Source organism: Haemorhous mexicanus, chromosome W, assembly GCF_027477595.1.
Source record: "Haemorhous mexicanus isolate bHaeMex1 chromosome W, bHaeMex1.pri, whole genome shotgun sequence".
Classification (NCBI taxonomy): Eukaryota; Metazoa; Chordata; class Aves; order Passeriformes; family Fringillidae; genus Haemorhous; species Haemorhous mexicanus.
This window is the reverse complement of record NC_082380.1, coordinates 9,395,227-9,421,367: the sequence shown is the minus strand read 5'-3', so window position 1 is coordinate 9,421,367 and position 26,141 is coordinate 9,395,227. Positions and strand designations below refer to the sequence as shown.

The following is a 26,141-nucleotide window of genomic DNA, read 5'->3' as shown; positions in this document are numbered from 1 at the left end:
TATGCAGACGCTGTGCATAGCCCAACACATGCTAAAATCGCAGCAGTGGAAACACGTCTGCAGAAATTAGAAGATGATAAGATAAAAGAGAATCACAAGAAGCTCAGAGAAGAAATTAAAGAAGACCTTCTTCAAATCTCAGCAGTACAGATCAGAGGTTCTAGTGCCCAATGCAGACGCTCCCCAGATAGAGAGAAAAAGTACACCCCATGAGCTGAGCTGTGGTTCTTCCTGCGTGATAGTCGAAAAACATGAAGAGATGAGATAGGAAACCTACTACTGCTCTGGCACAACAAGTGTGTGAACTAAAGACTCAGAGAACAAGTTCCAAAAGGGAAGCAGCTCCAGTAGCCAGTAACCGAACTGTCATATATGATGATAATGACAATATTTTTGATGCCCTTGAAAAAACCTCCAAGACATATGTCCAAAAAAAAAAAGATAACCAGGCTTAGAGATGCCCTGCCTCTAGCCAAGTAGAGGCTAGGGAAAACCGTGTTTTTTAGACTGTGTAAATTCGTTAGCCTGGCACATCTGAACCACAAGAATACAAAGCTTTAATCGACACTGGTGCACAATGTACATTAATCCCATCGAGACATGTGGAGGCAGAGTCTGTTTCTATTGCCAGTGTGACAAGGAAATCCCAAGATTTCACTTTAGTAAAAACTAAAGTGAGCCTGACTAGAAATAAGTAGAAAAAGCACCCTATTGTGACTAGCCCAGAGGCCCCATGCATTTTAAACATAAACTTCCTCCAAAGTAAGTATTTCAAAGACCCAAAGAGATTCAAATAAACATTTAAAATAGCTGCTGTAAAAACAGAAAACGTCAAGCAATTGAACACCTTACCTAGACTGTCAGAAAACCCATCTGCAGTAGGACTTCTGAAAGTAGAAAAGCAACAAGTACCAATTGCCACCTCGATAGCGCACCGCCGGCAGTATCAGACGAATCGAGATGCCGTGATCCCCATCCACAAAATAATCCATGAGCTAGAGAGCCAAAGAGTAGTCAGCAAGACCCACTCACCCTTCAACAGCCCCATCTGGCCTGTGCGTAAAGCTGAGAGAGAATAGAGATTAACTGTAGACTACCATACATTAAATGAAGTAACTCCACCACTGAGCGCTGCTGTGCCAGACATGCTGGAACTCCATTATGAGCTAGAGTCCAAGGCAGCAAAGTGGTATGCCACCATTGACATTGCCAATGCATTTTTCTCCATTCCTCTTGCAGCAGATTGCAGGCCTCTGCTTTCACCTGGAGGGGAGTGCAGTATACCTAGAACCGATTGCCCCAGGGGTGGAAGCACAGCCCCACTATCTGCCATAGACTGATCCAGAGTGTACTAGAAAAAAGTAAAGCTCCAAAACATCTGCAATACATTGATGACATCATTGTATGAGAAAAGACAACAGAAGAAGCGTTTGAAAAAAGAAAAAAAATTATCCAAATTCTCCTGAAAGCCGGCTTCGCCATCAAAAAGAGCAAAGTCAAGGGACCTGCTCAAGAGATCCAGTTTCTGGGAGTGAAGTAACAAGATAAACAGCGTCAGATTCCCACTGATGTCATCAACAAGATCACAGCAATGTCTCCACCATCCAGCAAAAAAAACCCACAAGCTTTCCTAGGTGCCATAGGCTTTTGGAGAATGCACATTCCTGAGTACAGTCAGATTGTGAGCCCTCTCTACCTGGTCACCCGTAAGAAGAACAAATTCCACTGGGGCCCTGAGCAGCAACAAGCCTTCACCCAGATCAAGCAGGAGATCGCTCATGCAGTTGCCCTTAGCCCAGTCAGGACAGGACCAGAGGTGAGGAATGTGCTCTACTCTGCAGCCGGGAACCATGGCTTGTCCTGGAGCCTTTGGCAGAAGGTGCCTAGAGAGACTCGAAGCCGACCACTTAGATTTTAAAGTCGAAGCTACAGAGGGTCTGAAGCCAACTATACCCCAACAGAGAAAGGAATTTTAGCAACCTATGAAGGAGTCCAAGCTGCCTCAAAAGTAATAGGCACTGAAGCACAACTCCTCCTGGCACCCCGACTACCAGTACTGAAGTAAATGTTCAAAGACAAAAGTTCCCTCTATGCACCATGCCACCAGTGCCACATAGAGCAAATAGATTGCTCTGATCACACAGCGCGCCCGTATTAAAAAACTGAATCGCCCTGAGATTCTAGAAATAATTACAAACTAGCCAGAAAGTAAAAACTTTAGTCTTGCTGATAAAAACAAAAAGTGACACATGCTGAAAAAGCTCCACCATACAATGAACTGCCAGTAGAAGAAAAGCGCTACGCTCTTTTCACTGACAGTTCTTGTCGCATTGTGAGAATAAAACGAAAGTAAAAAGCAGCCGTGTAAAGCCCCACACGACAAGTCGCACAAACTACCAAAAGAGAAAGTAGATCAAGCCAACTTGCAGAGCTCAAAGCCGTTCAACTAACCCTAGACATTACTGAGAGAGAGAAGTAGCCAAAGCTCTACCTTTACACTGATTCATGGATGGTAGCCAATGCTCTGTGGGGATGGCTGGAGAGGTAGAAAGAAGCTAACTAACAACGTAGAAAAAAACCAATTTGAGCTGCCAATAAGTAGAAAGACATCGCTACTAAAGTAGAAAAGCTACCTGTAAAAGTCCGCCATGTAGATGCCCATGTCCCCAAGAGCAAAGCTAATGAAAAACACCAAAACAATGAGCAAGTAGACCGAGCTGCAAAAATAAAAGTGTCAAAGATAGACCTAAATTAAAAACACAAAAAAGAGTCATTCCTAGCTCAGTAAGCCCACGACACCTCAAGTCATCAGAGTAAAAATGCCACCTATAAGTAAGCACGTGACCGAAAAGTAGATCTAAGCATAAACAATATTTCTCCAGTTTTCCATGACTGTAAAACGTGTGCTGCCATCAAGCAAGCCAAACGAGTGAAGCCCCTGTAGTATAGTAAGCAGTAGTCCAAGTACAAATATAAAAAAGCCTAGCAAATCGACTACATCACACTGCCCCAAACACGCCAAAGCAAGCACTACGTGCTGACCATAATAGAAGCCACCACGAGATAGCTAGAAACTTATCCTGTGTCTCATGCTACTGCCCGGAACACCATCCTAAGTCTTAAAAAACAAGTCCTGTAAAAACATAGAACCCCTGAGCAAATTGAGTCAAACAATGAGACTCATTTCAAGAACAGCCTTATCAACACCTAGGCTAAAGAACATAACATTGAGTAAGTGTACCATATTCCCTACCATGCACCAGCTGCAGAGAAAGTAGAGAAATACAATAAACTGTTGAAAACAACTTTGAAAACATTAAGTAAAAAATCTTTCAAAAACTGAAAACAACATCTAGCAAAAGCCACCTAGCTAGTTAACACCCGAAGCTCTACTAACCGAGTAAGACCTGCCCAATCTGAACCTTTGCATAGAGTAAATAGAAACAAAGTCCCAGTAGTACATGTCAAAAGTTTATTAAAAAAAACAGTTTAGATCAATTCTGCCTCAAGTACAGACAAACCCATTCGTGAAATTGTCTTTGCTCAGAGACCAAGTTCCACATAGTAAATAATGCAAAGAAATAAAAAAACACGATGTGTACCTCAAAAAGATCTCATTGTTAAGTAAAACCTACGTGTAAATATCACTGTTTGCTAAATGTTACTACCATTGTCTGTGTATAGCTGTATATTGAATGTCTGATGTATGTGTTTATAGAGTTAGAATATATATTAGTTTTAGTAGTAAGCTGACGATATAAAGAGTAGAATGTCCTAGGTTGACTATATGATGCTTTTATCCCCAATAGTCTCGTTCCGTTTACGCTGAATAGTAAGTTTTACACCTTCAAGACTTGCTTCAAAGATTGAGGGGGGGAGAGGAGGCGTGCAGTTTGTTTTCAGACACTGAACTCACTCCTACACATTCCTGCTTCTGGACTGCGTGGTTCTGCGGATGAACAGACGGCCGGACAGGGCTCTTTTTTTTCTTGCTTTTTAGTTAGTTTAGCTAGCTGAGGCAAAGAAGTTCCCTGGACTGTGCTTTTTTTTCCTTTTTTTTCCCCTTTCTCTGGACCTGTTCACACCTGCTCTGGACTGAACAACCATAAGAGCACCAGCAGCTCGCATCGGTGGGCCAGGCCGGGCCTGGGCCACGGCATTTCCAGTGCCGGAGGGACTGATAAGGGACTGAGTGAGCTGAACTGGAATCTGGGGAGGGGACTTTCTGGGTTTGTCATCTCCTTTGGAGCAGCAAGGGGTTTTATTGTTTAATATTAAGTTTTCTTGTTTAATAAACAGTTTTTTTCCACTTTTCTCCAAGGAAGTATTTTCTCCCGGACCGGTTGGGGGAGGGGTGGTAGAATCCGATTTCCTAGGGGGGCCCTTTGGGGTTCTCTCCCAAATTTGCCCTGAACCAGGACAAACACATCAATTGGCGCCCAACGCATGGCTCGAGAAAGTAGAAAAAAGCATTATTGATTGCATGTTGGTTGTGCTTGCTCTGCAGTGAGTTAAAGCAGTCAGTAGCCATGTTGCTCGATTTCGTAATGTCTCTTGGGGTGGAGGCCTTCATGTGGTTCTGGTCTATAAGCCTTTTTGAGGTTTCAATACCTTTCTGGTCACTAGGATTATTGTCCCTAAGACGTAAGTTTCACAGTACAGAGGCACGGATTGGAATAGCTATTCTGCTGGCCTTGGTGATAATGATTTATAGGGCATTTACAAGGTTGCTGGAGTCTGCTTACAATATGTATGGTGTATGGTTTCCTCGTCCTACCCCGCGTCCTAGTTCCGGCAGTATGTTTTGGGAATTTATTAGTAATTGCACCCAGTTTGTTAGAGGAGGAGCAGGGAATGAGACTTTCCAACCTTTCCTTACCTTCTTCTCCTCTGAGTCTGTTATGTCACTTTTTGAGAATGTTCAGTTTCCCCTGACTGTTAAAGAGACCATGTTTCTGGCATTTAATGTGGTAAGCTTCCTCTATATAGTCTGCAGCTTCTCTAGAATGAGGGCTGAGATGTCCAGAGGAGCTGACAAGACCCCTGACCCAGAAGTAGACTCAGGCATTAAAAATGAGTGGTGTAGAGAATGGGAAAATATGGGCCAAACCCTGAAGGAATCTTCTGATTCTGTAGACTGGGATTTTCCATGTGAACAAATTCAGAACCCAGCTGAGATGGGAAAATACCTGAAAGAGAAATGCCATGGTGACTGTAAGGAAAAAATTCTCATTGCAATAAGCTGGGCCCTGGCCTACGCTTATCGCACCCTGCTAGATACTGTAGGGCAGCAGACAGAGGCAGGCAGGCAGGGAGATAAAGCAACAGCTACCCCAGTCACTCAGGCTGCAGCCAACACTCCAGCTGCTCAGGCTGGAGCTGAACCAAACAGTAAGCCTAAGCCACTGGCAGTTGCTGCAGGAAAGAAGCACACGAGCAAAACCAATCGGCCAGTGACTGACGATGATGATCCAGGGGAAGGACCCTCACCACCAACTACTGATAAAAAGCCCAAAGTTAATGAAACTGATACAGCCTCAGAAGCCAATATGGAGTCCTATTCCCTGAAGGACCTTCGTGGCCTAAGGAAGGATTATACCTGGCGGCCTGATGAATCCATAATTAGTTGGTTAGTCCGTCTCTGGGATGCTGCAGGTGAGGCTACAGTTTTGGATGGTAGTGAAGCCAGGCATTTGGGATCCCAGTCACATGATCCTGTCATTAACCAAAAAATGATGAGGGGGGCTAACCCTCACAGCCTCTGGGCACGAGTCCTGAGAAGTGTTGCACAAAGATACCTGTGTGCAGACGATCTCTATATGCAACAAACACAGTAGAAGACCATAGAGCAAGGGATCCAACGCTTGAGGGAAATGGCAGTGACAGAAATTGTCTTCTCGGATGATGTAAACACTGTAAATCCAGACTTGGTACCATGCACATCTGTAATGTGGAGAAAACTCGTACGACTCGAGCCACATGAATATGCTTCTGCTCTAGCAATAATGAAGCGAGATGACGGTGAGGAGACCGTGCTGGATATGACAAAGAAACTCCGAGCGTATGCAGACGCTGCGCATGGCCCGACACGTGCCAGAATCGCAGCGGTGGAAACACGTCTGCAGAGGTTAGAGGATAAGATAGAGGAGAATCACAAGAAGCTCAGAGAGGAGATTAAGGAAGACCTTCTCCAAATCTCAGCAGTACAGATCAGAGGTTCTGGGGCCCAACGCAGACGCTCCCCAGATGGAGAGAGAAGGTACACCCCACGAGCTGAGCTGTGGTTCTTCCTGCGTGATAGTGGAGAAAACATGAGGAGATGGGATGGAAAACCCACTGCTGCTCTGGCACAACGGGTGCGTGAACTGAAGACTCAGAGAGGAAGTTCCAAAAGGGAAGCAGCTCCAGTAGCCAGTAACCGAACTGTCATATATGATGATAATGACAATATTTTTGATGCCCTTGAAGGAACCTCCAAGACATATGTCCAAGGAAAGAAGGATAACCAGGCTTAGAGGGGCCCTGCCTCTAGCCAGGTAGAGGCTAGGGAAAACCGTGTTTTTTGGACTGTGTGGATTCGTTGGCCTGGCACATCTGAACCACAAGAATACGAAGCTTTGGTCGACACTGGTGCACAATGTACATTAATCCCATCGAGACATGTGGGGGCAGAGTCTGTTTCTATTGCCGGTGTGACAGGGGGATCCCAGGATTTCACTTTGGTGGAAGCTGAGGTGAGCCTGACTGGAAATGAGTGGAAGAAACACCCTATTGTGACTGGCCCACAGGCCCCATGCATTTTAGGCGTAGACTTCCTCCGAAGTGGGTATTTCAAGGACCCAAAGGGATTCAGATGGGCATTTGGAATAGCTGCTGTAGAGACAGAGGGCATCAAGCAATTGAGCACCTTGCCTGGACTGTCAGAAGACCCATCTGCAGTAGGACTTCTGAAGGTGGAAGAGCAACAGGTGCCAATTGCCACCTCGATAGTGCACTGCTGGCAGTATCAGACGAATTGAGATGCCGTGATCCCCATCCATAAGATGATCCGTGAGCTGGAGAGTCAAGGGGTGGTCAGCAAGACCCACTCACCCTTCAACAGCCCCATCTGGCCTGTGCGTAAATCTGACGGAGAATGGAGAATGACTGTGGACTACCGTGCATTGAATGAAGTGACTCCACCACTGAGCGCTTCTGTGCCAGACATGCTGGAACTCCAGTACGAGCTGGAGTCCAAGGCAGCGAAGTGGTATGCCATCACTGACATTGCCAATGCATTTTTCTCCATTCCTCTTGCAGCAGATTGCAGGCCTCTGCTTTCACCTGGAGGGGAGTGCAGTATACCTGGAACCGATTGCCCCAGGGGTGGAAGCACAGCCCCACTATCTGCCATGGATTGATCCAGAGTGTACTAGAAAAGGGTGAGGCTCCAGAACATCTGCAATACATTGATGACATCATTGTATGGGGGAACACGGCAGCAGAAGTGTTTGAGAAAGGAAAGGAAATTATCCAGATTCTCCTGAAAGCCGGCTTCGCCATCAAAAAGAGCAAAGTCAAGGGACCTGCTCAAGAGATCCAGTTTCTGGGAGTGAAGTAACAAGATAAACAGCGTCAGATTCCCACTGATGTCATCAACAAGATCACAGCAATGTCTCCACCATCCAGCAAGAAGGAAACACAAGCTTTCCTAGGTGCCATAGGCTTTTGGAGAATGCACATTCCTGAGTACAGTCAGATTGTGAGCCCTCTCTACCTGGTCACCGGTAAGAAGAACAAGCTCCACTGGGGCCCTGAGCAGCAACAAGCCTTCACCCAGATCAAGCAGGAGATCGCTCATACAGTTGCCCTTGGCCCAGTCAGGACAGGACCAGAGGTGAGGAATGTGCTCTACTCTGCAGCCAGGAACCATGGGTTGTCCTGGAGCCTTTGGCAGAAGGTGCCTGGGGAGACTCGAGGCCGACCACTTGGATTTTGGAGTCGAAGCTACAGAGGGTCTGAAGCCAACTATACCCCAACAGAGAAAGGAATTTTAGCAGCCTATGAAGGAGTCCAAGCTGCCTCAGAGGTAATAGGCACTGAAGCACAACTCCTCCTGGCACCCTGACTACCAGTACTGGGGTGGATGTTCAAAGCAAAGGTTCCCTCTATGCACCATGCCACCAGTGCCACATGGAGCAAATGGATTGCTCTGATCACACAGCGCGCCCGTATTGGAAAACTGAATCACCCTGGGATTCTGGAAATAATTACAAACTGGCCGGAAGGTGAAAACTTTGGTCTTGCTGATGAAGAGGAAGAAGAAGTGACACGTGCTGAAGAAGCTCCACCATACAATGAACTGCCAGCGGAAGAAACGCGCTACGCTCTTTTCACTGACGGTTCTTGTCGCATTGTGGGAATGAAACGAAAGTGGAAAGCAGCCGTATGGAGCCCCACTCGACACGTCACAGAGGCCACTGAAAGAGAAAGTAGATCAAGCCAACTCGCTGAACTCAAAGCTGTTCAACTGGCCCTGGACATTGCTGAGACAGAGAAGTGGCCAAGGCTCTACCTTTACACTGATTCATGGATGGTAGCCAATGCTCTGTGGGGATGGCTGGAGAGGTGGAAAGAAGCTAACTGGCAACATAGAGGAAAACTGATTTGGGCTGCCGATGAGTGGAAAGACATCGCTACCAGGGTAGGGAAGCTACCTGTGAAGGTCCGCCATGTAGATGCCCATGTCCCCAAGAGCAGAGCTAATGAGGAGCACCAAAACAATGAGCAGGTAGACCGGGCTGCAAAGATAGAAGTGTCAAAGATAGACCTAGATTGGGAACACAAGGGAGAGTTATTCCTAGCTCGGTGGGCCCATGACGCCTCAGGTCATCAGGGCAGAGATGCCACCTATAAGTGGGCACGAGACCAAGGGGTGGATCTAACCATGGACAGTATTTCTCAGGTTATCCACGACTGTGAGACGTGTGCTGCCATCAAGCAGGCCAAGCGAGTGAAGCCCCTGTGGTATGGTGGGCGGTGGTCCAAGTACAGGTATGGGGAGGCCTGGCAGATCGACTACATCACACTGCCCCAGACACGCCGAAGCAAGTGCTATGTGCTGACCATGGTAGAAGCCACCACTGGGTGGTTGGAAACCTACCCTGTGTCTCACGCCACTGCCCGTAACACCATCCTGGGCCTTGAAAAGCAGGTCCTGTGGAGACATGGAACCCCTGAGAGGATTGAGTCAGACAATGGGACTCATTTCAAGAACAGCCTTATCAACACCTGGGCTAGGGAACATGGCATTGAGTGGGTGTACCATATCCCCTACCACGCACCAGCTGCAGGCAAAGTGGAGAGGTACAATGGACTGTTGAAAACCACTTTGAAAGCATTAGGTGGGGGATCTTTCAAAAACTGGGAGCAGCATCTGGCAAAAGCCACCTGGCTAGTTAACAACCGAGGCTCTACTAACCGAGTGGGCCCTGCCCAATCTAAGCCTTTACATAGAGTAGATGGAGACAAAGTCCCAGAGGTACATGTCAGAGGTTTGTTAGGGAAGACAGTTTGGATCAATTCTGCCTCGAGTACAGACAAACCCATTCGTGGGGTTGTCTTTGCTCAGGGACCAGGTTCCACATGGTGGATAATGCAAAGAGATGGAAGAACACGATGTGTACCTCAGGGAGATCTCATTGTTGGGTGAGACCTACGTGTAAATATCACTGTTTGCTAAATGTTACTACCATTGTCTGTGTATAGCTGTATATTGAATGTCTGATGTATGTGTTTATAGAGTTAGAATATATATATTAGTTTTAGTAGTAAGCTGACGATATGGGGATAAGGGGTGGAATGTCCTGGGTTGGCTATATGATGCTTTTATCCCCAATCGTCTCATTCCGTTTATGCTGAATAGTAAGTTTTGCACCTTTAAGACTTGCTTCAAAGATTGAGGGGGGGAGAGGAGGCGTGCAGTTTGTTTTCAGACACTGAACTCACTCCTGCACATTCCTGCTTCTGGACTGCGTGGTTCTGCGGATGAACAGACGGCGGGATAGGGCTCTCTTTTTTTTCTTGCTTTTTAGTTAGTTTAGCTAGCTGAGGCAAAGAAGTTCCCTGGACTGTGCTTTTTTTTTTTTTCCTTTTTTCCCTTTTCTGTGGACCTCTTTAAACCTGCTCTAGACTGAACAACCATAAGAGCACCAGCAGCTCGCATCGATGAGCCAGGCCAGGCCTGGGCCACGGCATTTCCAGCGCCAGAAAACCTGATAAAAAACTGAGTAAACTAAACTAAAATCTAAAAAAGAGACTTTCTGAGTTTGTCATCTCCTTTAAAACAGCAAAAAGTTTTATTATTTAATATTAAATTTTCTTGTTTAATAAACAGTTTTTTTCCACTTTTCTCCAAAGAAGTATTTTCTCCTGGACCGGTTAAAAGAAAAGTAGTAAAATCCAATTTCCTAAAAGAGCCCTTTAAAAGTTCTCTCCCAAATTTGCCCTGAACCAAGACAATTGTTTATTATGATTTGGTTGTGTTTGTAAAAGCAGTAGTTCCCACCTACTTAGACCAGTACCAGTTTATCTGCCTACATAACAAAAAGATATGCCAAGAATTCACATAGATCTTCCCTAGAGGAGAATTACTGTAGCAACAATATGGAAGACATGGAGAGTAGAAAATAAGAAGTACCAACTTTTATTATGTAGTGAATGTCCAATATGGATTGGAGATTACCCTTAGCCTGGCTGCAAATATATTTCATATTAGGTATGCTGCTAGGAATGAGCCCAAAACTACTTTTTTGCCCTCTGGTGATGCAATATCCCTGAAGGAATTAAAATATATGAAGTACATAAAGTTAGGCAGTCATGGCAAATCATACCCGTGGCATAGTAAATTTAGGAAAGGTAAAGGCTATGCTTAGAAAAGCTAAAGTTCAAGTTTTCTCCCGCACTTACTTCAAAAACCCATGCAATCTGAATAAAAATGCAGCTAAGTTTTTAATGAAAATGCAGTGCAGATGCAACTATAACAGAGGTAGTTGTGAAAAAGACAGCTTATGCTGATGCTGGGTGTAATCAATAAGGAATGTGTGGTGTTACATTTTAGTTAAATGGTATGCTCTGTCTCAAATGAACTGTTTTAGAAAATGAACTGTTTATTCCAAGCCTGTGATCCTCCCCTGAAGTATCATGTATCTGTAATCCCATTGGCCCAAGTCTTATTCCACGCCCACCTTGAATCTCCCTGTTAAGCTGTGCGAGGGAGACCAAGCTTGGTCTTGGCCCTTTTTCTCTCTAGGCTCTCCCTCTCTCCCCTTCCCTCCCCCTTCCCCCCTTCTCCCTCAGAAACCTTGCTACTCCAAGGGGGTGGGACCCCCAATAAACCCTCATCTAATTAGCACCCTCAGAAGCTGTGTGGAGTCTCCTTGCCTGCCTGCTGCTACCAGCGAACCAGCGAACATACAGCTTAGGGGACCCCCTGGGGACCACAAATGAACTGCAACAGGAATGTAGTTATCTGGAGCAAACTTCAAGCAAAATACTAAAGGCTCTCACAGTATAACATTCACTTATCACAACATCCTGACTGTGTCTCTGGAGGTTATCATCCAAATTTTTGAAATCTCTTCAGCAAATGCAGCATTCGAGTTATCCAATACACAAGAGCACAAGAAACATTGTTAAATTGAATTGGCATATACTAAGAAAAGACTAACACTCACTGCAAAGTTTTGGTTATATCCTGATGGATAAAACTCAGGTGCTTTAACAGACAACTTTGATGTTACCACAGGAGCCACAGCCACCTGAGATTCAGCCATTTCTGGTCCAGAATCAGGAACTGAAACTTTTCCTTGTGATCCAGATGGAATTCTTGCCTGTTGCAGGTGTTCTGAAAATATTTTGATAAATGGTTTTTGTTAATGGCTTTTCTTAGAAACTACTAAATTAGTATGTATTTACACAGAGTACACAAAAACAAATACATCACTTTTTGGACTTTAAATATATTTTTACTTATACTATAAATATACTTTCCTCCAAGCTCAGGAGGGATGCATCCCAATAAAGAGGAAGTCAGGCAAAATTGCCAGAAGACACCTGCATGGATGAGCAAGGAGCTCCTGGACAAACTCAAACACAAAAAGAAAGCCTACAGAGGGTAGAAGGGACAGCCTGAGAGGGAGACAGATTGTCCAAGCAGCCAGGGATCAGGTTAGGAGAGCAAAAACCCTCAGAGAATTAAAACTGGCCAGGGACATCAAGGGCAACAAGAAAAGCTTTTATAGGTATGTCCTACTTGACAAATTTGGTGGCCTTCTACGATGGAGTTACAGCAGTGGTGGATGAGCGAAGAGCAGCTACTATCATCTACCTGGACTTGTGCAAAGCATTTGACACTGTCCCACATGACATCCTTGTCTCTAAACTGCAGAGACATGGATTTGATGGATGAACCACTCGGTGGATAAAGAACTGGCTGGATGGTCACACTCAAAGAGTTGTGGTCAACAGCTCAATGTCTAAGTGGAGACCAGTGACTACTGACCCTCCCCAGGGGTCAGTAATGGGACCAGTGCTGTTTAACATCTTTGTTGGTGATATGGACAGTGGGATCAAGGGCACCTTCAGTAAGTTTGTTGATGACACAGAGCTGTGTGGTGCAGTCAACACGCTGGAGGGAAGGGATGCCATCCAGAGGGGACCTGGAAAGGCTTGAGAGATGGGCTTGTGGGAACCTCATGAAGGTCAACAAGGCCAAATGCAAGGTCCTGCACCTAGGTTGGGGCAATCCCAAGCACAAGTACAGGCTGGGCAGAGAATGGGTTGAGAGCAGCCCTGGGGAAAAATACTTGGGGGTGTTGGTTGACAAGAAGCTCAATATGAGCAGGTAATGTGCACTTACAGCCCAGAAAGCCAACGCTGTCCTGGGCTATATAAAACAAGGCATGACCAGCAGGGTGAGGGAGGTGATTCTGTCCCTCTATGCTGCTCTTGTGAGACCACACCTGGAGTACTGCATCCAGTTCTGAGGTCTCCAACACAACAAAAATGTGGACCTGCTGGAGCAAGTCCAGAGGACAGCCATGAAGATGATCAGAGGGCAGAAGCACCTCTGCTATGGAGACAGGTTGAAAGAGTTGGGATTGTTCAGTCTGAAGAATAAAAGGCTCTGGGGAAACGTTATGGTGGCCTTTTAGTACCTGGTGGGGGCCTACAAAAAAGCCAGAGGGTGTAGAAGAGGTTTTACAGCGACTTCTGTGAGCCAGAGAGAAGTCTGACAAGAGGATCCATGTTTACCCCTGAAAGAATTTCCTACCAAGGTCGTTGACATAGAAACCAAGAAAGAAAGAAGGATAAATAAGATAAACCGGCATCTGCCTATTCCAATAAGCACTTTGTTTGTCTTTCGTGACCAATGAGTAAAATGTAAACTTATGAGCTTCGTAAGAATGTATAAAAAGCATGCATGCTATAATAAAAACAGTTTGAAGCCTTCTGAAAATGGAATGTGTTGCTTTGTATTGTCTTCGTCTCAACTACGACAAGAAGGGGAGTTTTTACAAGGTCATGGAGTGATAGGATAAGGAGGAATGGCTTCAAACTGAAAGAGTAGGTTTAGATTGGATATTAGGAAGAAATTCTTCCCTGGGAGGGTGGGCAGGCCCTGGCCCAGGGTGCCCAGAGCAGCTGTGGCTGTCCCTGGATCCCTGGCAGTGTCCAAGGCCAGGCTGGATGGGGCTTGGAGCAACCTTAGATAGTGGAAGGTGTCCCTGCCATGGCAGGGGGTGGGACTGAATGGTCTTTAAGGTCCCTTCCAACCCAAACCATTCTATCATCCTATCTTTCAAATATATATATTTAATATGGATAAAGCTTTCACTTAAGCAAACTCTAGGCACCTTTCTACATGACAGAAAGCATACACAATCAATGTTCATGTGAAGATGATCAAAAAAGGGTGAAAGAGAGCCCTCTCCCCATGAAAATATGTTTTCTAAGAGCTAACCTGAGAAACTAATAAATTTTCTTATGATATTCTTGCTGCTTTTGGGTTTTTCTCATACATTTTATATGTAAAGGCAAGACTCTAAAGGTCAATAAATGGAAGAAATCACTAGTTTTGAACATAATCCTTAAAGACACTTAACTATCATTTTTGTACACAATTTTAAAAATTAATCCAATGAAATGGTGTTTTTTAAACCACATTTTCCAAATCCGTGTTTATAAATTAGCTCCTAAATTTGCTGAAAACATAATCTAGATCTACCTGAAAAAGGTAACCAAGAAATAATGCTTGATGTTACTGTTGGGTTGGGCTTATTTTTTTGTCAAACCTTTAGTCCAGAGTTAGAGAATTCTTCTGTAAGGGGAAGAATGAGAACATCTGCAGCCAGATGAACAAACGGCTAAAACACATACATACAGATGTGTGGGCACAAAAAGGGAGGGAGGGACAGAAACATTGCAAGCAGGCTACAACAGTACATCATACCTTTACTTGGACACATGTCCATAGCTCAGAAACATGAGTGCTCATCTAAGGAAAAGTGCAGTTGCCAGGCCCCTTACGCAGCTCATTTCCATGCGGTGGCCTCTAAGCCGCTAGGTGCGTGGGGTGGGAGAAAGTATGTGTCCCTGTGGCTAGGCCGAAAGGAGGTGTGTGGAGGAAGCCCCAGGGCTCCACTCTCAGCGGGACGGCGACGGGAATGGGGTGGGGGGGTGCCAGAGCAGCAAGCGAAGCAGGAGCGGGGCACTTTGCACAAAGAAGGGCAGCACTGCGGACTTCCGGGGGCCACTCCTCGATACCTTCGGCATCGGGGGGCTCTGGAAGGGCGGGGAAGGGGCCACTGCACGGCGGCCAGTACCTGCGTTTCCGGTGCTCAGCGGCGCTGTCTTCGGAGGTCGCAACGGTTCCTGCTGCAGCAAGAGGCCGCCTGTTTTATGCTGCTTTTCGGCCGAGGCTGTACTGTGGGAACCACTACCCCCAGGACAGGCCCCACCACCACTCTCCGACGCGTCCGCGCCGCTGAGAGCAGCGCCACCTCGATCCCAGACCCGGCCAGCACCTGGAGCTCGGTCGAAACTATCCGACATGCTCGGGGTGACTCAGGCGCTCATGGGAAGGAGCCAGCGACTCAATCTCGCTTCCCCGCGGCCGGAGCACTTCACTTTCAGTTTCACCCCCACGATGGTCGCAACCCAGGCCGGCTCACAGCGCCCCCTCGCGACCTCTCAAGACCCGTCGCCATAGCAACCTCAGTGGCACTGAGGCCTAGCACCACCCGCCGCCGGGAGGGGGAGGAGCACGGTCCGCCAGGCGGCCAAGACTCCGAGCTGCCAGTCGCCATAGTCACCTGCAGGTTTGGGTCAGGCGTGGTATTTGTGAGAGTTGTCCCCATCAGCTCAGCTGCTCGGAGTTAAAGGCTCTTGCCTGGATGTCAGAATATGTAGCCAACCTCATCTGTTCAGAACTGATGAGTCAGCTTGCCCCTCTTCTCCCCCAACACGGGGTCAACTTCCAACAACAAAGTTTGTGGTTTGTTTGTGTCAGCAGCTGGTTCTGAGGCCTCGGGATGTATTTGAGTCACACCTCTCTCAAAAATCACAAAAGATTTGAAATGGCATTTTCAAAAAGACAATATTCTCTTGTAATTGTTTCCTACAGGAACTAATAGCATACTGTGACCATAACAGGACCAAGATTGCAGAAACACATGCTAGGAAACCTGTAGCTAAAGGTGTCTGCTTTTAAAAGCATCACGCTACACTGTGCATATGCGGTTTTTCACAACAAAGGGGTTTGTGTGGAAAAGTTGTTGGCAAGATTGTAAATTTAAGCCAACAAAGTTAACACACCAACTTTTATATATGTCAGAGTGTCTGGTTCCTCTTTTGGGAAGCGACCTGTCAAGTAAATTGGAGGTTTAGATTGTATTTAAAGATGGAGAAGTACAATTATTTGTACTGGAGACTAAATCCATTGAGGCAAAGACTTTTATGTTGCAGGGAACATCAGAGCCAGACAATTCTGGAGGAATACCGGAAGCAGTAGAAAATGCAGTAACACCCCGGTTTGGGGCATGTGGAGCTCCAGACCATTCCCAACAAGCTCAGCCTGTAAGCGTTACCCTAAAACCTGGATCAAAACTGGTATGGCAGAAACAATATCCTTTAAAATTAGAAGCTAGAAGGGGAATTGAGAGTCTAATAGAAAATTCCAGGGAATTTGGATTATTGGTAGAATGTGAATCAGAATATAACACTTCTATTTTGCCAGTTGAAAAGCCTGGGATGAATAAATATAGGCTGGTACAAGACCTAGGAGCAATCAATCAAATAGTTCAGAATATCCACCCTATTGTAACCAGTCCTTATATCCTGTTAACAGCCCTTATGGAATATCACCAATGGTTTAGAGTGAGAGATTTGAAGGATGCCTTCTTTTGCGTACCTCTTGATAAGCAAAGTCAGGGCATTTTTGCCTTTGAATGGGAAAATCCTCAAACTGGCCAGAAGACTCAGCTTACCTAGACTGTGCTACTGCAAGGATTTAGAAATAGTCCAAGGATTTTTGGGAACCAACTGGCAAAAGAATTAGAGATCTGGAAAAAGGACAACCCCAAAGGGTCAGTCCTGCAGTATATTAATGTCATCTTGCTAGCAACTGAAACTAATGAGAAGTGTATGGAATTGACTATCAGTCTTCTAAATTTCCTAGGCCAAGGAGGCTACACAGTGTCTTAGGAAAAATCTCAGATCATGAAGCAGCAAGTTACCTACCAAGAATCTGAAATAATACCGGGACAGTGGAAATTAGAAATGGACAGAAAAGAAGCCATTTGCCAGGTACCCTGACCTGTGACTGCCTGAGATTTAAGAGCATTCTTGGGTATGGCTGGATGGTGCAGATTGTGGGTTTCAAATTATGAACTTTTAGTTAAACCACTGAATGAGCTTTTAAAGGAGGCCCTGGAAGGACCTTTGATTTGGACTCCTGAGAGTGAACATGCATTCCGTAACTTAAAGATAGCCCTGATGTCCCCACCTGCCTTAGGACTCCCAGACTTAACAAAGCCCTTTGAGCTTTTTGTGCATGAACAACAGCACCTAGCCCTCAGAGTTTTAGCTCAGAAGGTAGGAGGCTTCAAGAGGCCTGTGGGGTACTTTTCAAAACAACTTGATAAGGTCAGCCAAGGATGACCTAGATGCCTGCAAGTCATAGCACTGACTGTTTTCCTTATACAAAAGGCCAGGAAATTGACTTTGGGACAAAAGATAGCAGTGTACATTCCACACACTATAACCACTGTATTAGGACAAAAAGGGGAGCACTGGCTTTCCCTGAGTCATATGCTGAAGTATCAGACTATTTTAATGGAGCAAGAAGATGTGGAGTTGAAATTAACCACAGCATTAAATGCAGCCTAATTCCTGAACACCCTGATGCAAGGGGATGAACAGCTAACCCATGATTGCTTACAGACAATTGAGCAAGTTTATGCAAGGTGACCAGGCCTACAAGACACACCCACTGAAGATCCAAAGACAGAGTTCTTTGCAGATGGAAGTAGCTTGGTGCAAGATGGAAAACAAAGAGCCAGCTATGCTTTAGTCATGTCAACCAAGATAATAGAAGCTGCACTGCTGCCCACAGACACCTCAGCACAAAGGGCAGAGCTCATAGCCCTATGAAGAGACCTGGAATTGGCAGCAGGAAAAAGACCAACTTGAAATATGCTTTTAGCATTGTGCATGCCCATGGAGCTTTATGGAAGGAAAGAGACCTATTAATAGTACAAGAATCTCCCATTAAATATAAACAAGAAGTATTGTGCCTTCTGGATGCTATCCAACTGCCCAAAGAATTGGCTGTACTACACTGCAAAGTACACCAGTGTGAGGATTCCCAAATTCATGTAGGAAATAGACTTGCAGATAAAGCAGCATGAGAGGTAGCACAATAAGGCGTCTTAGCATTAATACCTGAGAAAGCTATGTCACTGCCAGAAGGTAGCCCTGGATATAGTCAAGCAGATTTAAAATTAGCTACTTACCTAAAAGACCAGAATAAAGAGGGTGAATGGCTGGGAACTCCCAATAACCAGGTCATAGTCCCACCATAACTGATGTTACAAATTGTAAAAGAGAAACACCAGCAAACCCACTGGGGAATTGATGCTATGATAACAAGTCTATAGACTCAGATACTCAGTGTTCAGATGACAAAAATTGTCGGGTCTATTACAGAAAAATGCCTGATATGTCTTAAAAATAATCCTTTGAATTCAAAAAGACCACCTATGAGGATTACTAAAAGAGGAAACACTCCCAGGGAGTACTGGCAAATTGATTTTTCTGAGCTACCATGCCAACAAGGATACAGGTATCTCCTAGTATTGGTGGATACCTTTTCCAAGTGGCCAGCTTTCCCCTGCTTCACCAACAGGGTGAGAGAAGTTTCCAAGTTACTCCTCAAAGAGATCATACTCAGGTCCAGAGTGCCTATAGGGATGTTATCTGATAGGGGATCTAATTTTATATCTGAAGTGTTATATCAACTTAGTAAGCAGTTGGGTATAAGTACATACTCCATGGAGACCACAATCTAGTGTAAGGGTTGAGCAAATGAATCAAACTTTAAAGAGACAAATTAGCAAAATGTGTCAGGAAACTTTCTTGAAATGGCCACAGGTGTTAACATTAGCTTTGTTATGAATTAGGGTGCAGCCCTGAACTAAACTGATGGTGAGCCTGTATAAGTTGATGTTTGGAAGACCGTATTCTGTTGCAACTTTCTCTGGATCTGAAGAAGAAATTGGGAATCAGGAAATAGAAAAATACTTTGTTTCATCAGGGAAACCCTTGAATGAACTAAAAAGGTTTATCATTCTCTCAGAACCTCTTACACTAGACACCCCAATTCATTCATTTCAGCCTGGGGATCACATATACATCAAGACCGGAAAATCTGAAGCACTTCAGGAGCATGGAAAGGACCTTATCTAGTTCTGTTGACTACAAGAACAGCAGTGAAAGTGAAAGGAGTTAACTCCTGGATACATTGCACCCCAATTAAGAGGGGTCCCGATTCAGAGTGGACAGTGGAAAACACCAGACCCCTGTGGCTGAAAATTTTGAAGACATCTGTAAACAAGCAGCAAAATGTACAGACTAATTATCAATGCAGGGCAACCCCAAAGTAGGGAATAATGTGCTCTGACTCCATGATTTCAGAAGGCTGATGTCCTAGGTTGACTATTTGATGTTTTTATCCCCAATCATCTGTTCTGTTTATGCTGAATAATAAGTTTTGCACCTTTAAGACTTGTTCCAGAGAGTGAAGGGGGGAGAGAAGAAGAGCGCAGTTTGTTTTCAGACACTGCACTCACTCCTCCACAATCCTGCTCCTGAACTGTGTTGTCTGCGGATGGACAGACAGCGGGAGAGAGCTCTCATTTGTTTTAGTTAGTTTAGCTAGCTGAGGCAAAGAAATTCCCTGGACTGTGTTTTTTTTTCCTTTTTTCCCTTTTCTGTGGACCTGTTCACACCTGCTCTGGACTGAACAACCATAAGAGCACCAGCAGCTCGCCTCGGTGGCCCACCGGGCCGGGCCTGGGCCACGGCATTTCCAGCACCAGAGAGATTGATAAGGGACTGAGTGACCTGAACTGCAACCTGGGGAGGGGACTTTCTGGGTTTGTCATCTCTTTTGGAGCAGCAAGGGGTTTTATTGTTTAATATTTTTTTTTAGGTTTTCTTGTTTAATAAACAGTTTTTTCAACTTTACTCCAAGGAGGTGTTTTCTCCCGTACTGGTTAGGGAGAGAGGCTGATAGAATCCGATTTCCTAGAGGAGCCCTTTGGGGGTTCTCTCCCAAATTTGCCCTGAACCAGGACAAACACATCAATTGGCGCCCAACGCGTGGCTCGAGAAAGTGGAAAAAAGCATTATTGATTGCATGTTGGTTGTGCTTGCTCTGCAGTGAGTTAAAGCAGTCAGTAGCCATGTTGCTTGATTTCGTAATGTCTCTTGGGGTGGAGGCCTTCATGTGGTTCTGGTCTATAAGCCTTTTTGAGGTTTCAGTACCTTTCTGGTCACTAGGATTACTGTCCCTAAGACGTAAGTTTCACAGTACAGAGGCACGGATTGGAATAACTATTTTGCTGGCCTTGGTGATAATGATTTATAGGGCATTTACAAGGTTGCTGGAGTCTGCTTACAATATGTATGGTGTATGGTTTCCTCGTCCTACCCCGCGTCCTAGTTCCAGCAGTATGTTTTGGGAATTTATTAGTAATTGCACCCAGTTTGTTAGAGGAGGAGCAGGGAATGAGACTTTCCAGCCTTTCCTTTCCTTCTTCTCCTCTGAATCTGTTATATCACTTTTTGAGAATGTTCACTTTCCCCTGAATAGTAAAGAGACCATGTTTCTAGCATTTAATGTGGTAAGCTTCCTCTATATAGTCTGCAGCTTCTCTAGAATGAGGGCTGAGATGTCCAGAGGAGCTGACAAGACCCCTGACCCAGAAGTAGACTCAGGCATGAAAAATGATGAGTGGTGTGGAGAATGGGAAAATATGGGCCAAACCCTGAAGGAATTTTCTGATCCTGTAGACTGGGATTTTCCATGTGAACAAATTCAGAACCCAGCTGAGATGGGAAAATACCTGAAAGAGAAATGCCATGGTGACTGTAAGGAGAAAAGTCTCATTGCAATAAGCTGGGCCCTGGCCTACGCTTATCGCACCCTGCTAGATACTAAAGGGCAGCAGACAGAGGCAGGCAGGCAGGGAGATAAAGCAGCAGCTACTCCAATCACTCAGGCTGCAGCCAACACTCCAGCTGCTCAGGCTGGAGCTGAACCAAACAGTAAGCCTAAGCCACTGGCAGTTGCTGCAGGAAAGAAGCACACGAGCAAAACCAATCGGCCAGTGACTGACGATGATGATCCAGGGGAAGGACCCTCACCACCAAGTACTGATAAAAAGCCCAAAGTTAATGAAACTGATACAGCCTCAGAAGCCAATATTGAGTCCTATTCCCTGAAGGACCTTCGTGGCCTAAGGAAGGATTATACCTGGCGGCCTGATGAATCCATAATTAGTTGGTTAGTCCGTCTCTGGGATGCTGCAGGTGAGGCTACAGTTTTAGATGGCAGTGAAGCCAGGCATTTGGGATCCCTGTCACATGATCCTGTCATTGACCAAGGAATAATGAGGGGGGCTAACCCTCACAGCCTCTGGGCACGAGTCCTGAGAAGTGTTGCACAAAGATACCTGTGTGCAGACGATCTCTATATGCAGCAAACTCAGTGGGAGACCATAGAGCAAGGGATCCAACGCTTGAGGGAAATGGCAGTGACAGAAATTGTCTTCTCGGATGATGTAAACACTGTAAATCCAGACTTGGTACCATGCACATCTGTAATGCGGAGAAAACTTGTACGACTCGGGCCACATGAATATGCTTCTGCTCTAGCAATAATGAAGCGAGATGACGGTGAGGAGACCGTGCTGGATATGGCAAAGAAACTCCGAGCGTATGCAGACGCTGTGCATGGCCCGACACGTGCCAGAATCGCAGCGGTGGAAACACGTCTGCAGAGGTTAGAGGATAAGATAGAGGAGAATCACAAGAAGCTCAGAGAGGAGATTAAGGAAGACCTTCTCCAAATCTCAGCAGTACAGATCAGAGGTTCTGGGGCCCAATGCAGATGCTCCCCAGATGGAGAGAGAAGGTACACCCCACGAGCTGAGCTGTGGTTCTTCCTGCGTGATAGTGGAGAAAACATGAGGAGATGGGATGGAAAACCCACTGCTGCTCTGGTACAACGGGTGCGTGAACTGAAGACTCAGAGAGGAAGTTCCAAAAGGGAAGCAGCTCCAGTAGCCAGTAACCGAACTGTCATATATGATGATAATGACAATATTTTTGATGCCCTTGAAGGAACCTCCAAGACATATGTCCAGGGAAAAAAGGATAACCAGGCTTAGAGGGGCCCTGCCTCTAGCCAGGTAGAGGCTAGGGAAAACCGTGTTTTTTGGACTGTGTGGATTCGTTGGCCTGGCACATCTGAACCACAAGAATACGAAGCTTTGGTCGACACTGGTGCACAATGTACATTAATCCCATCGAGACATGTGGGGGCAGAGTCTGTTCCTATTGCCGGTGTGACAGGGGGATCCCAGGATTTCACTTTGGTGGAAGCTGAGGTGAGCCTGACTGGAAATGAGTGGAAGAAACACCCTACTGTGACTGGCCCAGAGGCCCCATGCATTTTAGGCGTAGACTTCCTCCGAAGTGGGTATTTCAAGGACCCAAAGGGATTCAGATGGGCATTTGGAATAGCTGCTGTAGAGGCAGAGGGCGTCAAGCAATTGAGCACCTTGCCTGGACTGTCAGAAGACCCATCTGCAGTAGGACTTCTGAAGGTGGAAGAGCAACAGGTGCCAATCGCCACCTCGACGGTGCACCGCCGGCAGTATCGGACGAATTGAGATGCCGTGATCCCCATCCACAAAATGATCTGTGAGCTGGAGAGCCAAGGGGTGGTCAGCAAGACCCACTCACCCTTCAACAGCCCCATCTGGCCTGTGCGTAAATCTGACGGAGAATGGAGAATGACTGTGGACTACCGTGCATTGAATGAAGTGACTCCACCACTGAGCGCTGCTGTGCCAGACATGCTGGAACTCCAGTACGAGCTAGAGTCCAAGGCAGCGAAGTGGTATGCCACCATTGACATTGCTAAGGCGTTTTTCTCCATTCCTCTGGCAGCAGAGTGCAGGCCTCAGTTTGCTTTCACCTGGAGGGGAGTGCAGTATACCTGGAACTGATTGCCCCAGGGGTGGAAGCACAGCCCCACCATCTGCCATGGACTGATCCAGAGTGTACTAGAAAAGGGTGAGGCTCCAGAACATCTGCAATACATTGATGACATCACTGTATGGGGGAAGATGGCAGCAGAAGTGTTTGAGAAAGGAAAGGAAATTATCCAGATTCTCCTGAAAGCCGGCTTCGCCATCAAAAAGAGCAAAGTCAAGGGACCTGCTCAAGAGATCCAGTTTCTGGGAGTGAAGTGGCAAGATGGACGGCGTCAGATTCCCACTGATGTCATCAACAAGATCACAGCAATGTCTCCACCATCCAGCAAGAAGGAAACACAAGCTTTCCTAGGTGCCATAGGCTTTTGGAGAATGCACATTCCTGAGTACAGTCAGATTGTGAGCCCTCTCTACCTGGTCACCGGTAAGAAGAACAAGCTCCACTGGGGCCCTGAGCAGCAACAAGCCTTCACCCAGATCAAGCAGGAGATCGCTCATGCAGTTGCCCTTGGCCCAGTCAGGACAGGACCAGAGGTGAAGAATGTGCTCTACTCTGCAGCCGGGAACCATGGGTTGTCCGGGAGCCTTTGGCAGAAGGTGCCTGGGGAGACTCGAGGCCGACCACTTGGATTTTGGAGTCGAAGCTACAGAGGGTCTGAAGCCAACTATACCCCAACAGAGAAAGGAATTTTAGCAGCCTATGAAGGAGTCCAAGCTGCCTCAGAGGTAATAGGCACTGAAGCACAACTCCTCCTGGCACCCCGACTACCAGTACTGGGGTGGATGTTCAAAGCAAAGGTTCCCTCTACGCACCATGCCACCAGTGCCACATGGAGCAAATGGATTGCTCTGATCACACAGCGCGCCCATATTGGAAAACTGAATCACCCTGGGATTCTGGAAATAATTACAAACTGGCCGGAAGGTGAAAACTTTGGTCTTGCTGATGAAGAGGAAGAAGAAGTGACACGTGCTGAAGAAGCTCCACCATACAATGAACTGCCAGCGGAAGAAACGCGCTACGCTCTTTTCACTGACGGTTCTTGTCGCATTGTGGGAATGAAACGAAAGTGGAAAGCAGCCGTATGGAGCCCCACTCGACAGGTCACAGAGGCCACTGAAAGAGAAAGTAGATCAAGCCAACTCGCTGAACTCAAAGCTGTTCAACTGGCCCTGGACATTGCTGAGAGAGAGAAGTGGCCAAGGCTCTACCTTTACACTGATTCATGGATGGTAGCCAATGCTCTGTGGGGATGGCTGGAGAGGTGGAAAGAAGCTAACTGGCAACATAGAGGAAAACCAATTTGGGCTGCCGATGAGTGGAAAGACATCGCTACCAGGGTAGGGAAGCTACCTGTGAAGGTCCGCCATGTAGATGCCCATGTCCCCAAGAGCAGAGCTAATGAGGAGCACCAAAACAATGAGCAGGTAGACCGGGCTGCAAAGATAGAGGTGTCAAAGATAGACCTAGATTGGGAACACAAGGGAGAGTTATTCCTAGCTCGGTGGGCCCATGATGCCTCAGGCCATCAGGGCAGAGATGCCACCTATAAGTGGGCACGAGACCGAGGGGTGGATCTAACCATGGACAGTATTTCTCAGGTTATCCACGACTGTGAGACGTGTGCTGCCTCAAGCAAGCCAAGAGAGTGAAGCCCCTGTGGTATGGTGGGCGGTGGTCCAAGTACAGGTATGGGGAAGCCTGGCAGATCGACTACATCACACTGCCCCAGACATGCCAAGGCAAGCGCTACGTGCTGACCATGGTAGAAGCCACCACGGGATGGCTGGAAACCTACCCTGTGTCTCACGCCACTGCCCGGAACACCATCCTGGGCCTTGAAAAGCAGGTCCTGTGGAGACATGGAACCCCTGAGCAGATTGAGTCAGACAATGGGACTCATTTCAAGAACAGCCTTATCAACACCTGGGCTAGGGAACGTGGCATTGAGTGGGTGTACCATATCCCCTACCATGCACCAGCTGCAGGCAAAGTGGAGAGGTACAATGGACTGTTGAAAACCACTTTGAAAGCATTAGGTGGGGGATCTTTCAAAAACTGGGAGCAGCATCTGGCAAAAGCCACCTGGCTAGTTAACAACCGAGGCTCTACTAACCGAGTGGGCCCTGCCCAATCTAAGCCTTTACATAGAGTAGATGGAGACAAAGTCCCAGAGGTACATGTCAGAGGTTTGTTAGGGAAGACAGTTTGGATCAATTCTGCCTCGAGTACAGACAAACCCATTCGTGGGGTTGTCTTTGCTCAGGGACCAGGTTCCACATGGTGGATAATGCAAAGAGATGGAAGAACACGATGTGTACCTCAGGGAGATCTCATTGTTGGGTGAGACCTACGTGTAAATATCACTGTTTGCTAAATGTTACTACCATTGTCTGTGTATAGCTGTATATTGAATGTCTGATGTATGTGTTTATAGAGTTAGAATATATATATTAGTTTTAGTAGTAAGCTGACGATATGGGGATAAGGGGTGGAATGTCCTAGGTTGACTATATGATGCTTTTATCCCCAATCGTCTCATTCCGTTTATGCTGAATAATAAGTTTTGCACCTTTAAGACTTGTTCCAGAGAGTGAAGGGGGGAGAGAAGAAGAGCGCAGTTTGTTTTCAGACACTGCACTCACTCCTCCACAATCCTGCTCCTGAACTGTGTTGTCTGCGGATGGACAGACAGCGGGAGAGAGCTCTCATTTGTTTTAGTTAGTTTTAGCTAGCTGAGGCAAAGAAGTTCCCTGGGCTGTGTTTTTTTTTCCTTTTTTCCCTTTTCTGTGGACCAGTTTAAACCTGCTCTGGACTGAACACCCAGAAGAGCACCAGCAGCTCGCCTCGGTGGCCCACCGGGCAAGGCCTGGGCCGCAGCAATTCCAGCACCAGAGAGATTGATAAGGGACTGAGTGACCTGAACTGCAACCTGGGGAGGGGACTTTCTGGGTTTGTCATCTCCTTTAGAGCAGCAAGGGGTTTTATTGTTTAATATTTTTTAAGTTTTATTGTTTAATAAACAGTTTTTTCCCACTTTTCTCCAAGGAGGTATTTTCTCCCATACTGGTTAAGGAGAGAGGCTGATTGAATCTGTTTTCCTAGAGGAGCCCTTTGGGAGTTCTCTCCCAAATTTGCCCTGAACCAGGACAGCTGAACAATTGCTTTATTAAGCTATATTATGTTACACTATATTACTATACTAAAACTATACTAAAAAGATACTAAAGAAAAACCTGTGACTGTCTCAGACAGTTACGACACAGCTTTGACTCAACTGGCCAATCAATCCAAACAACCATCACCAGAGTCCAATT

At 46.2% G+C, this 26,141-nt stretch overlaps 1 protein-coding gene across 5 annotated transcripts in view; it reads right to left on the bottom strand.

Moving 5' to 3' along the window:
* The window catches only part of LOC132341496 (polyadenylate-binding protein-interacting protein 1-like), a 39,971-nt gene extending 24,759 nt beyond the window's left edge, over positions 1-15,212 (bottom strand). For 4 of the 5 annotated variants that reach the window (XM_059873088.1, XM_059873090.1, XM_059873087.1 and 1 more), the window contains exons 1-2: positions 14,865-15,212; positions 11,715-11,884 (exon numbers count right to left, since the gene is read on the bottom strand). In XM_059873088.1, coding sequence (XP_059729071.1) covers positions 11,715-11,884; positions 14,865-15,093 — 399 coding nt within the window. In that variant the 5' untranslated portion in view covers positions 15,094-15,212. The remainder of the gene's footprint in view (positions 1-11,714; positions 11,885-14,864) is intronic. The other variant, XM_059873091.1, reaches the window with a different exon arrangement.
* Positions 15,213-26,141: the final 10,929 nt, after the last annotated feature.